This window comes from Lepidochelys kempii, chromosome 3 (genome assembly GCF_965140265.1).
Source record: "Lepidochelys kempii isolate rLepKem1 chromosome 3, rLepKem1.hap2, whole genome shotgun sequence".
In the NCBI taxonomy this organism is placed as follows: domain Eukaryota; kingdom Metazoa; phylum Chordata; order Testudines; family Cheloniidae; genus Lepidochelys; species Lepidochelys kempii.
The window spans coordinates 203857094-203869038 of NC_133258.1; the positions used below are offsets into that span (position 1 = coordinate 203857094).

An 11945-nucleotide genomic window follows, 5' to 3' on the forward strand; every position below is an offset into this window, starting at 1 on the left:
CTTCTAACAACACTGACTGAAATGAAATCTCTGGGGGGGAGGGCTGCGGGGGGAAATGGCATCATGTTTAACCATTACAAACACTGGGAGCTCAGAGTACTGTCCTGGGGATACCTGATCCATGTGTCTAGGTGTTTATAATGCACTGAAGATTATGATATATTCAGGGGCAGAGAGGGGAATGCAAAATGATGGGGGCACTTCTTTTAAAAATATCCACCCATAAGAAAGACTCCACCCCATGATTCACTCCTCCCATTACATTGTGCATGTTCTCTGGGCAATTAAAACTGGGCTCAACCCTCAGTGGGGCTCCTTGGTTTTAGCGCCTTCTGGATTGATGGGGCAGTAAACATCTCTTAGCACTATTGTTCCAGGCTCTCAGCAGACTCAGGCAGAGAGACGCTGCCTTGGTTAACCCCTGAAAATGTGATACCTTCACAACTCGGACCGCTAGAGTTACTTTTCAGGCTACTGTCTCACTGCCCAGAAGTTTAGCTTTAAATTAAGAGGGATCTGTTCCTTGTACCACCGTAATCCAAGCCTGGATTATATGGGTGCTATGAGTAGGCTCTCACACGACTTCCAACACAACCACACCACACAACTGGTGCAGCAAAACCCAGGCCAAATAGCTTGAATGCTGTTGGTCAGGACTGAGCTACACAGACAAGTGGGGAACTTGTGCAAGAAGCTGCTTGCACTATACTAGCTCCCCCCTTAATAGGCAACACATCCGTTTATAGGCTTATAACACACACGACAAAATGACTACATGCTACAGCACTGGTTAATTAGTTTTAATTCTGACAGTTTCTGTAACAGGGACACAGACATTTCTCAAAACCTCTGATGCTGACAAGTTAGGTTAATGTTTTATTTGAAAGGAAAGACTAGAGGAACAAAGTAGCTATAGGTAAGAAACAAAAACCATTCTATTGTGCTTCAAAGGAAGGTTATATAGCTTTACTTGCATAGCACAAGTATACATAAGCATTTCAGTTAACAGCAATGGACAGAAGTCCATCTCGAGAGGGTAATTCAGATTATTGCTTTTTTTTTTTTTTTTTTTTAAAACAGCAAACCTACAACAACTGGTTGCCGACGTGTACGGGAACAAACAGGTGCTTATTGGCATTTATTTTCCAGCAGGCTAATTTGGTTTAGCCAAGGAACAGTGTACACTGTGAAGCTGCAAGTGACGTGCTGAGGAGAAAGGGGAGAGGGGAACAGTTAGTTTACATGTAACTGAACTGGTCATCCCAGGGATGCAAACATTTACTATCTGTGGAAGTCAGCAGCATATTGCAGTACTGAGATGGTGGCTCTTTAAATTATCTGCACTTGTGAATATTTTGGGACAACAGTTTTCATCAACAGCAGATCTGAGTTAGAAAACTAGTTTTCCAAAGTGTCAAGCACCCAACCACTGTCATCAAAGTCAGCAGGAAAGGCTGAGTGCTAGCTTAGCGCCTCTAAGGGTGTCTATACCTCCCCCACGGCTGGCCCAGGCCTGGGGGGCTGCTTAATTGCAGTGTAGACGTTGGGGTTTGGCTTGAGCCTGGGCTCTGGGACCCTGTGAGATGGGATGTCTACACTGCAGTTAAACAGTCCCATCGCCCAAGCTGTGCAAGCCCAAGTCATCTGGCACGGGCCAGCCCCAGGTGTCTAACTGCAATGTAGACATACCCTCAGAGCCTAACTTCAGCCAAGACTTTCAACAACGGGAGTCTGAAGTTCTGATGGAGCTTTTCGGAAGAGCTAGAGCACGTATGCTTAAAAAAGGACCTGTCAGTGCAGCTAACTCATTTAGTGCAAGTATCACTGTAGCATGCACACCTCTGGTAACTGCACACACAAGTTACCAGCTAGCTGTGCAACCAGCAGTAACCGCATGTATAATTTCATGCGCTGTTGCAATAAATGTGCATGCAGGCACACGTCTGATAATCTAGGCCCATAGTGATGAGGCCGTAGTATTATTGAAAACTGGATTCTGATTAGATCCCATTTTGTGGCTCAGTTTAGTCATTAAGGAGCTGATCTGAAATCAGGCGACATTCCCCACTGACTTACTTTATTTCTGGGCAGAGGACTGGGATTCTTGGCAAATCTGCCGCAACTGTCAGATCTCAACTCCTGTCACAACTAACCCCTGCCACCATTAACCTATTTGTAGACCTCAGTGACAAAAAGAGCCTTTTTAATAAGTTTGGGACCGAAACATCTTCTCAAAGTGCCACTGAACAATGTCACAGAGGAGTAGGCTCTGGAGTGAGAGTGAAGAGATGTGGGTTATGCTCCCAGCTCTGCCAGACCCATGTGACCTTGGATGAGGTCACTTGTTCTCTGTGCATCAGTTCCCCATCTGTGAAATGGGGATAATAGCTCTTTTCTCCCACACTTTGTCTGTCTTGTCCATTTAAGACTGCAAGTGCTGCAGAGACTGTGTCCCTAGGTGTCTGTACCACATCTAGCACAATGGGGCCCCAGATAAGATCTGGGGCATCTAGGTAATACCTTAATACAAGTCAGAGAGAGATGCTAGCCCTCTGAGTGTTTTTAAGCTCTTTCTATGCCATACCTTAGCCAGATCTGGCTTTTCATGAAATTCACAGTCCTGAACTTCCGTTGATGACTTCATGCAAGTTGTCCGGCCAACCTTAACATTCAGATAGTACTTGACTCCAGACACAATCTGTAAAATGAGGGGAAAAGCTTGTTTACAGCACTGATATTGTCTAGAAAGCACTACAGGCCATTGATCTGCCGAGAGGATCAGAGAGACTGGGCTAAAAGGAAGGCTTGTTTTGTGGTTGTGTTGCTAGTCTAGGATTGAGTTCTTTGTGGCAGGCATGCTTTTCCTAGGTGTGTACAGCACCAAGCACTATTTGATCGCAGGGGAGGCCTCTAGGGGTCGTACTGCAATAAGCACTAAAGAAAAGTGTCTTGAACAAATGGAGGTGGAAGGAATAAGTGAGTGACACTGGAAAAGCAGAAAGATAGCCCAAGGGGCTGAAACCAAACATGCATCCAAAAGGACTGCCTGTGGCAATTTAAAGTAAGGACCCAGCACTCTTTGCAGGCCAGAAAACACAATCAAAGGTGCGGACTCAAGGCATGTGATAGCTTTGTTTACTGGCTTAAAAAGCTATAATCGATATGTTTAGTTAAAAGGAACTGAAGCAATTGACTCCTACTACTTTAGTTCATCAATGGGAGTATTGCCAATACCAAGCAGTGGAAGAAAAAAAATAAAATCACAGTGGTAGCCCCCAAAATCAGGATTGTCTAAAGTCATGTTACAAAGACCCCAACATTTAAAAAATATTTGACTTCTAGGTTTTGAGCCTTCAGGGGTCACAGGTCCAAGCTTTTCTCTGCAATCGTGAGTGGTTTTTGGGTTTTTTTTCCTTCCTTCCAAAAATTGAAAGCTGAAATTCTCATGTAATTACTTGTGCTGTCTATCGCAGTTAATGTCTGTGATTACCTGAAAAGAAAATTAATGCAGTAATTCCTTACCCAGAGATATGCAGGGAGGCATCAGCAGCAGGGGGGCTGGAGCCCCATGCTCACATTTGAAAATATAGAAAAGCTCCAAAAATATTTAAATGGTATTCTATTACTGAACAGTGCAATTAGTCGCAATTATTTTTTTTTAATCTCGCGATTGATTGCGATTTATTTTTTTTAATCGCTTAACAGCCCTAGTAGTTGCATGACTCCAAGAGCTGGGGCTGTATGAAAAACGCCAAATATCCCGTGACTTGTGCTAAAGGTCACAAGGGTTGGTAACGCTGCAGAGGAGACTTCAATGGAACAAACACAGGTGCTCAAGTGTTTTGCTAAATCAGGGTCTCATTCTCCAGCTGACATCCTACAGGAGAAATGCCCAAGTGAAGCATTTGAAACAAGCAAGGGAGGACAGTTTAAAAATAAATAAACACAATTCTGATTGAGGGGCAGTTGATGGCAGCCTTTCTAATTGTTAATAGAAAAATGGACTAACCACTCAAGGCAGAAGGGCAGCTGAGAGTCTATAGGTTAGAAAACCATTGTGGAATGAACATGATATGTGCCTGCCATAACCCTGATCACTTTCAATGCCTGTTGTGTGTTTTTTCACACTCCTTTCTCAGGCCTTGCTGCTTTGGACTGTTGGCACAGTCTCTGTTTGTACACTATCTAGCATAATGGAGCAGCCCTCAATCCCCATCAGGGTCTCTGTTCACTACTGCAATATGCATTAGAAAATATAGTAACTGCTACGGTCCTCCAATTTCAGTTTCAAAGTCTCATAGGCTTCCTCCCATCATTTATGGTAGCAATGTGGGCTAGTGGCTAGATCACTAGACTAGGATTCAGGAGATCTGGGTTCTATTCCTTACTCAGCTGCCAGCCAGCCTGCAGAAGTCACTTCACTGCCCTCTACCGCCGTTTCCCCATCTGTAAAATGGGGCTAATGCTACTGACCTTTGTAAAGAGTCTTGGTGTGATGAAATTGGACTGTTCTTACAGTTTCCTCGGAATACTGTAGGGATGCCTCAGTTTCCCCTATGCATTTCTTAAGTCTCTAGGTGGTGGGATAAGGGGGTGTAATTGTTGCAGAGCAAAGGGCCAGCATACATAAATGGATGACACTGTCTCCTGGCAACTGATGGCCTGGGCCTTTCCCCCCTGCAAGGTGATAGCTAAAGGGCTGAAGAACAAAGGAATCAGGTGACCTCCTGGCCCAGGAAAGGGACCAAGCCCAGAGGAGGAGGGCAAGTCAGTTTGGGCTGGCTGGGGACAAGGAGTGAAGTGCAGACACTGTTGTCTGGCTCACTGCCCCCCCAAATGGATCCAGCTGAGGGGTCCTGTTCTCTGTACCTACAAGCTCTGTTTTAACCTGTGTTCCTGTCATCTAATAAACCTTCTGTTTTACTGGCTGGCTGAGAGTCATGTCTGACTGCAAAGTTGGGGGGCAGGACCCGCTGGCTTCCCCAGGACCCCGCCTGGGTGGACTCGCTGTGGCAAGCGCACGGAGGGGCAAAGGATGCTGAATGCTCCAAGGTCAGACCCAGGAAGGTGGAAGCCATGTGAGTTTTGTGTCCTGAAGACAGTCTTCTCACAGAAAGGAGACTTCACCAGAGTCCTGACTGGCTTCATAGGGAGCAGTTCCAAAGCATTGCCCGGGAACTGACACTTGGTCTACCAATGAAAAGCACTGTGTAAGAGCTAGGTATTGTTGTTTAAGTAACCAGGGTGTGTGGTTTTTTGTTTTGTTTTTTTAAGCATTGATCAAATTGTGTCAAGGCCATTAAGTGTTACTGCAACCTCCCAAGATGTCCTGCAGAAGAGGGAAGGGTTTGTGGCATTTGCTTCTTTATGATGCAGAGAAAAGGCCTCAAAGATTTTGGTTCTGTTCCCCTAATTTATTTCCCCTTCTCCTTGCTTGTTTTTCATTAGCAATTCAGGTCCTGGTGCTGTTTTCCTGGGAAACTCTCTCAATGACTGGGCAGTTGGGACAGGTGATAATGATATTACAGATACCATAGAAATGAAACCTAAAACACTGCAAAGGCAAATGGCTTTTATTCAAGCTTTTTAAAAGTCTTTGGTTTTGTTAACCTCTAAGAATCTTTTCATTAAAACAACCTCAACCCCTTCAAATTAAGAAAACATCTCCAAGAACATATACGAGGGCCTGGGGAAAGCAGAGTTTACATTCCTAATATTTCTGAGATAAAACAGGCAAACTACCCCTCCCTCTCCCCCACTAAACTTTCAAAAGGAACCAACTCATTTCCCTCTCCACTCCCCCACCACCCCTTGAGCAGGGACATTTCAGAGAAGTGTTTAGACGCTTTCCCGTAGCCTCCTCACAAGGGGATCTGAGCACTCTAGTAGTGCATTAAGTGCTGGGCCTAACGTGATTCATTCTCTCACCTTCTCACTGGGGGACACTGGTGTGGGCAGGATTTTTTTTTTTTTTAAATCTGTACGCACCACACCCCATCAACCACAAAGATTCTCAGTGCTAGACTGACGTATAGGAACACACTCCTTTCCGCTGATTGGTTACGGTTTGCCTTTCAAAGACGACCTGCTTCTCTGTTCCTCTTGCCTTTTCTAAAAAGTTGTCCTGGTGGTTTGTTTTCCTGCAAGGGGTCCGGTCTACGCTACAGAGTTAGGCTGACGGAAGGCAGCTTACGTTGACCTAACTCTGCAAGTGTCTCCGCTACAATGGTGCTCCCACTGATGGAAGTCGCCCACTACATCGACTAGTAACTCCAGCTCGGTGAGGGGCAGACAACTTCGGTTGCTGTAGTTAGGGCAAGGGGGTCGGTGTAGACACTGCGTTACTTCCATCGCCTGTTGGCGGTCTGCCCCCACACAGGGACCGACAGCCCCCCCCTGCTGCCACCTCCCAGTGTGGGATTGGGTGGGGGGGGACTCAGGCTCTCCTCCCCCCCCCTCAGTGGGTGCCAGGGGCTGGGGGGGCCTGAGGAGCCCCCTGGGGCAAGGGCACCCCCAACCCCCGGGCTGCCAAAACGGCAAGTTTGCCCAGGGGGCGCTTTCCCCTCAGAGCGGGCCCCCCACCCCGCTGCTGTTGTCGGGGGCGGGGGGCCCGGGCAGCCGGGGCGGGGCTGGGGTTTCAATCCTGCCCCTCCCCAGCGAGTCACACCCTGCCTGTCCCGTGTCCGGCCCCGGGGGAGCGCGGCTGGCCCCGCCCGCGTTTGCGTTCAGGCGCCCCGGGGATGCGGGGGTGGAGGGCAGCGGGGCGGGGGCGGGCTCGGTGTCGTCCCCCCCCAGGGACCCTCCCCTGGCTGCGGCGGGGCGGCGGTACCTGCTTGCGGGCCCGGAGGACCTCGGCCACCCGGCTGCGGTACTTGTCGTTGCTGGCCTTGTTGTACTCGCTCATGGCGAAGCGCAGCGCCCGCTGCACCCCCTCGTCGTTCTCCTCGGCGTCCAGCAGCCCCCCCAGCAGCCGCGGGGGCCGGTCCTTGGCCAGCGCCGCGCCGGCGGCCAGGGCCAGGGCCAGGGCGGCCAGCCAGAGCCACGGGGCGCGCATCGTCCTGCACGGGCTGGGGCGGAGAGCGGCGGTGCCCGGGGCCGGCCCCTGCGCCGCGCTATATCCCCCCTGGCCCGGGGGGCAGGCTCGGCGCAGGGCCCGCCCCGGCCGGCCCACATGGCCGCAGCCCGCGCCTATCCCGGGGTGGGGGTGGGGGCCGCCGGGCCACTGCCCCCGCCCCGCCCGGGCCCCCGGCGCACACGCGTCCCCCTGGCTTCGGCAGCGCGGAGCCCAAACACGAGCCAGCGGCATCGTGCCAGAAACTCAGCCCCCCTCCCCCGCCAACCCCAAGGTCACCGAGCCTGGGGCGTGCCTGGGGGGGGGGGGGTCTGCCCAGGGACTGACCCCTTAGCGATTGATCCCATCGCCCCTTGCCGTTCACACACACCCACACCCCCCCAGACCTGCATTTGGCTTTGGTTACGCCTGGCAAAGGGGGAGCTGTCTGTCTGTCTGGCTGTCTGTCTGCAAACAGACCTCGGAGACGTGGAAGCACATTTCAGTGGTCGTCTTCTCCCTGGCCCTTGAAATGTTTCCCTTCTTTTTCTTTCCGCCATCGAAGTCCAATCTTGGGATGGAGGAAGCTCATCAGAATGTTGAATTAAAAACATCATCAGGCAGCTCCACTCGGCCCTGAACTTCATCTCCCGCTGCTTGACAAAACATGAACTAGACGTCAGCCCCCCCAAACCAAGACTGCTTAATTTACAGTTTAGCTGATAGTTTTGAAGGTGCAAGGGGTAGGTTGTGTGGCATGCAGTGAACAGGGAGGGGAAAATAAATACCTTTGCTCCTTTTGGCCCAAGCGGTTAGCAGTTTGGCACCTTGTGGGTAGTTGCTGATAGGGGGCAGATATTTATGTCTGGTATTTCTTTCAGAGTAGCAGCCCTGTTAGTCGGTATTTGCAAAAAGAAAAGGAGGGCTTGTGGCATCTTAGAGACTAACTAATTTATTTGAGCATCCAATGAAGTGAGCTGTAGCTCACGAAAGCTTATGCTCAAATAAATTGGTTAGTCTCTAAGGTGCCACAAGTCCTCCTTTTCTTTTTGGTATTTCTTTGGTTCAATCCCATCTCATTACAAAGAATGTTTCCCAGGACACAGTAGGAACAAACAACAGAAAGCAGTTTCCTTGCTCATAATTCCAAACCTGCCTTTTCAGCCAGCACTCTGCCCCCAAAAAGGTCCCTCTCTTGGCTTCCCCTTAGAGCCATGCTACAGAGTGAGTCTGGCTTTCTCCTGGCTTTTCAGGTACTTTCTCTTGCCTGTCTGCTTCTGACACATATGGACACTTACAGCTGCAAACCAATCAGTGCACTATCCCCTGCATTTGCAATCACCTCTCAGGGAAATTCCTCTTATTCCTCCTCTATTAGTGCTTCCCTAGGCCTTCTATGTGGCCAGTGCTTTGGGCAGTGGCTTCTCTTTTTTTCAGCTATCTTACTTTCTAAAGGAGCTTAATTGCTTCTTCCATTTAGCCATTAGCCTCGAAGAGGTCTCTGATCTATGGGCAACTACAGACAGGCATGCTGGAAGCCACCAACATCCGCCAACAGAACAACATTGAGCAACTACATCATTCACCATCCAATACATGCACAGAAATATTGACTCACATTGAGCAGCACATTACGCCACAAGTTGTTTCAATGATTTCCATGAGGCTGTTTGCAGTGTGAGGCCTGGTCTGTGTTTACAGGTTTACAAGTTTTCTGGCATAGTTCTGTTGGTTAGGGGTGTGATTCTTCTCTCGCCCGCCCCCGCCCCCCAACACACACACACAGAATCCTGACTGACATAGCTATGCTGGCAAAAGCCCTGGTGTAGATGCATTTATACCAGTAAAAGGACTTCTTGTTTTCTGGTATAACTTATTTTGATCAGGGAAGTGGTATAAGTATTCTGGCAAAAACATTCTTTTGCCTGTGTAAGCTTCAACTCCACTTTCTAGTGCGGACTAGACCGAAGATGCTGTAGATCCAGAGTGAGAAATCTTTCCCTGAATTAGACGGGGTCCTGCAGAAGAAATAGTAGGTGATCATGTAATTAAGGACTGTCCCATAATGCCAACGCACAAGAGAACAGAGCAAAGGCTCTGCCAGCTCCCTTAACCTTGGCCTTTCTTGACTACCGAGTGCTTTACAGACTTGAGTCTCAATCCTGCACACGCTGATTGCAAAGTTGTGTGTAACATCACATCAGCTAATACAAGACAACCTGAATTTCTTTGTGAAAACTAGCACACTGGCTTTAACGCTGCAGAAGGACTCACCTCTGGCCCTTTGATTAGAGCTGGCTGGAGGACAACAGTTCCATTTTGCAACTTCTGAGGTTTTGGAATTTGTTTTTGTTCTGAATTGAAAGGAAACCAAAACCTTTTGAATGTGTTCACTAAATTACTATTTTCAGATTGAAAAGCTCAGGGTTTCAATTTGGGACACTCTCTCTCTCTCTCTCTCTCTTACCAGAAGCAACCAGAGAGCTCTTGACCCCACAACTCTCCTCTATAAAAACTTAATCAAAACCAGTACATTGCTGCCAGATGTTGTGGCTTTGATGAATCCGCTATTTCGACGAAATTTCATTTAATTGAAAATGTCCCACCCAGCTCCACTTCGCACATCTGCAAAGACTGGGGTTCCATTTCATCAGACTGATCCTCTTGGCAGCTTTTCTTGGTGGTGGTGGGGGGCACTGCGTTGCAATTTACATAGTCATCCATGTACTGGGGTCGATCCTATTTAACATATTCCTAAATGATCTGGACAAAGGGGTAAACAGTGAGGTGGCAAAATTTGCAGATTGCTCCAAAATTGCTCAAGAGAGTGAAGTCCCAGGTAGACAGCGAAGAGCTACAAAAGGATCTCTCAAAACTGGGTGACTGGGCAACAAAATGGCAGATGAAATTCAATGTTGATAAGTGCAAAGTAATGCACATTGGAAAACATAATCCCAACTATACATATAAAATGCTGGGGTCTAAATTAACTGTTACCACTCAAGAAAGGTTTCAGAGTAACAGCCGTGTTAGTCTGTATTTGCAAAAAGAAAAGGAGTACTTGTGGCACCTTAGGGACTAACCAATTTATTCGATGAAGTGAGCTGTAGCTCACGAAAGTTTATGCTCAAATAAATTGGTTAGTCTCCAAGGTGCCACAAGTACTCCTTTTCTTTTCACTCAAGAAAGAGATCTTGGAGTCATTGTGGATAGTTCTCTGAAAACATCCACTCACTGTGCAGCAGCAGTCAAAAAAGCAAATGGGATGTTGGGAATCATTAGGAAAGGGATAGATAATAAGACAGAAAATATCATATTGCCTCTACATAAATCCATGGTACGCCCACATCTTGAATACTGCGTGCAGATGTGGTTGCCCCATCTCAAAAAAGATATATTGGAATTGGAAAAAGTTCAAAAAAGGGCAACAGAAATGATTAGGGGTATGGAACGGCTGCCGTGTGAGGAGAGATTAATAAGACTGGGACTTTTCAGCTTGGAAAAGAAATGACTAACAGGGGATATGTTAGAGATCTATAAAATCATGACTGGTATGGAGAAAGTAAATAAGGAAGTGTTATTTACTCTTCATAAAGCAAGAACTAAGGCATCAAATGAAATTAATAGGCAGCAGGTTTAAAACAAACAAAAGGAAGTATTTTTTTCACACAATGCAGTCAACCTGTGGAACTCCTTGCCAGAGGATGTTGTCAAGGCTACGTCTATAACAGGGTTCAAAAAGAACTAGATAAGTTCATGGAGGATAGGTCCATCAAAGGCTATTAGCCAGGATGGACAGGGATGGTGTCCCTAGCCTCTGTTTGCTAGAAGCTGGGAATGGGTGACGGGATGGATCACTTGATGATTACCTGTTCTGCTCATTCCCTCTGGGGCACCTGGCATTGGCCACTGTTGGAAGACAGGATACTGGGCTAGATGGACCTTTGGTCTGACCCAGTATGGCCGTTCTTATGTATTTATAAAAATACAGGGCTGGAAGGAGCCCATCAAGGCTCCTCCAACCTCTCCCCCTCTGCACTGAGGAGTAAAACACAACTATTCAACTGCTTATAGTATTTCACACCCACTTTACACAGGTGCAAGGCAGCAGAGAAACACGTCCTTTAAGAACAATCGATTTGTGTAACTGATTCTGACTTTTGTATGCAGTGGTGTTGTAGCCGTGTGGGTCCCAGGATATTAGACAGACAAGGTGGGGGAGGTAACATCTTTTATTGGACCAATGTCTGTGGGTGAGAGAGACAAGCTTTCGAGCTACACAGAGCTCTTCTTCGGGTCTGGGAAACTGACCCAGCCAATGGGAGCTGCGAGGGCAGTGCTTGGGGTGGGGGCAGCGTGCGGAACCCTCTGGCTGCCCCTACGCCTAGGAGCCAGATCAGGGACATGCTGCTGCTTCTGGGAGCTGTGCAGAGTGGGGCAAAACCCGAACCCCGCTCCCCGGCTGGAGCGCCAGAGCGAGACAAGCCCCAGATGCTGCTTCCCAGTGGGAGCTCGAGGGCCAGATTAAAATGTCTGGAGGGCTGGTTGTGGCCCCTGGGCCATAGGTTGCCCACCACTGCTCTAAAGCTTGTCTCTCTCACAACAGAAGTTGGTCCAATAAAAGATAATACCTCCCACACCTTGTGCCTCTGACTTTTGTAAACCTACTGAACAGACCGATGGTATTTATGCAATGCTAGAAGTAATGTAGAACCCCCTCCCACTGACTATCTAGAAGAGGCTAATGTAGTCAGGTGAGGCCATATGTGACAATGATCCAAAAAAACCCCAAAGATTGAAGCACAAGGGCACAACCTAACAAGATTCAAATGCCTCACTCTTAGCCAAAATAAAGTGAAATCAAATCATTCATCATAATAAGTGTCCCATTGTC

At 48.0% G+C, this 11945-nt stretch overlaps 1 protein-coding gene across 1 annotated transcript; it reads right to left on the reverse strand.

Annotated features, from left to right (window-relative positions):
* Positions 1–786: 786 nt before the first annotated feature.
* Positions 787–7321, reverse strand: LOC140909724 (cystatin-like). The gene is made up of 3 exons (XM_073339714.1): positions 6830–7321; positions 2585–2698; positions 787–1206 (listed from the first exon to the last, which is right to left on the reverse strand). Exons 1-3 carry the CDS (start codon positions 7304–7306, stop codon positions 1129–1131), a joined length of 669 nt encoding a protein of 222 aa, XP_073195815.1. The 5' UTR covers positions 7307–7321; the 3' UTR covers positions 787–1128.
* Positions 7322–11945: the final 4624 nt, after the last annotated feature.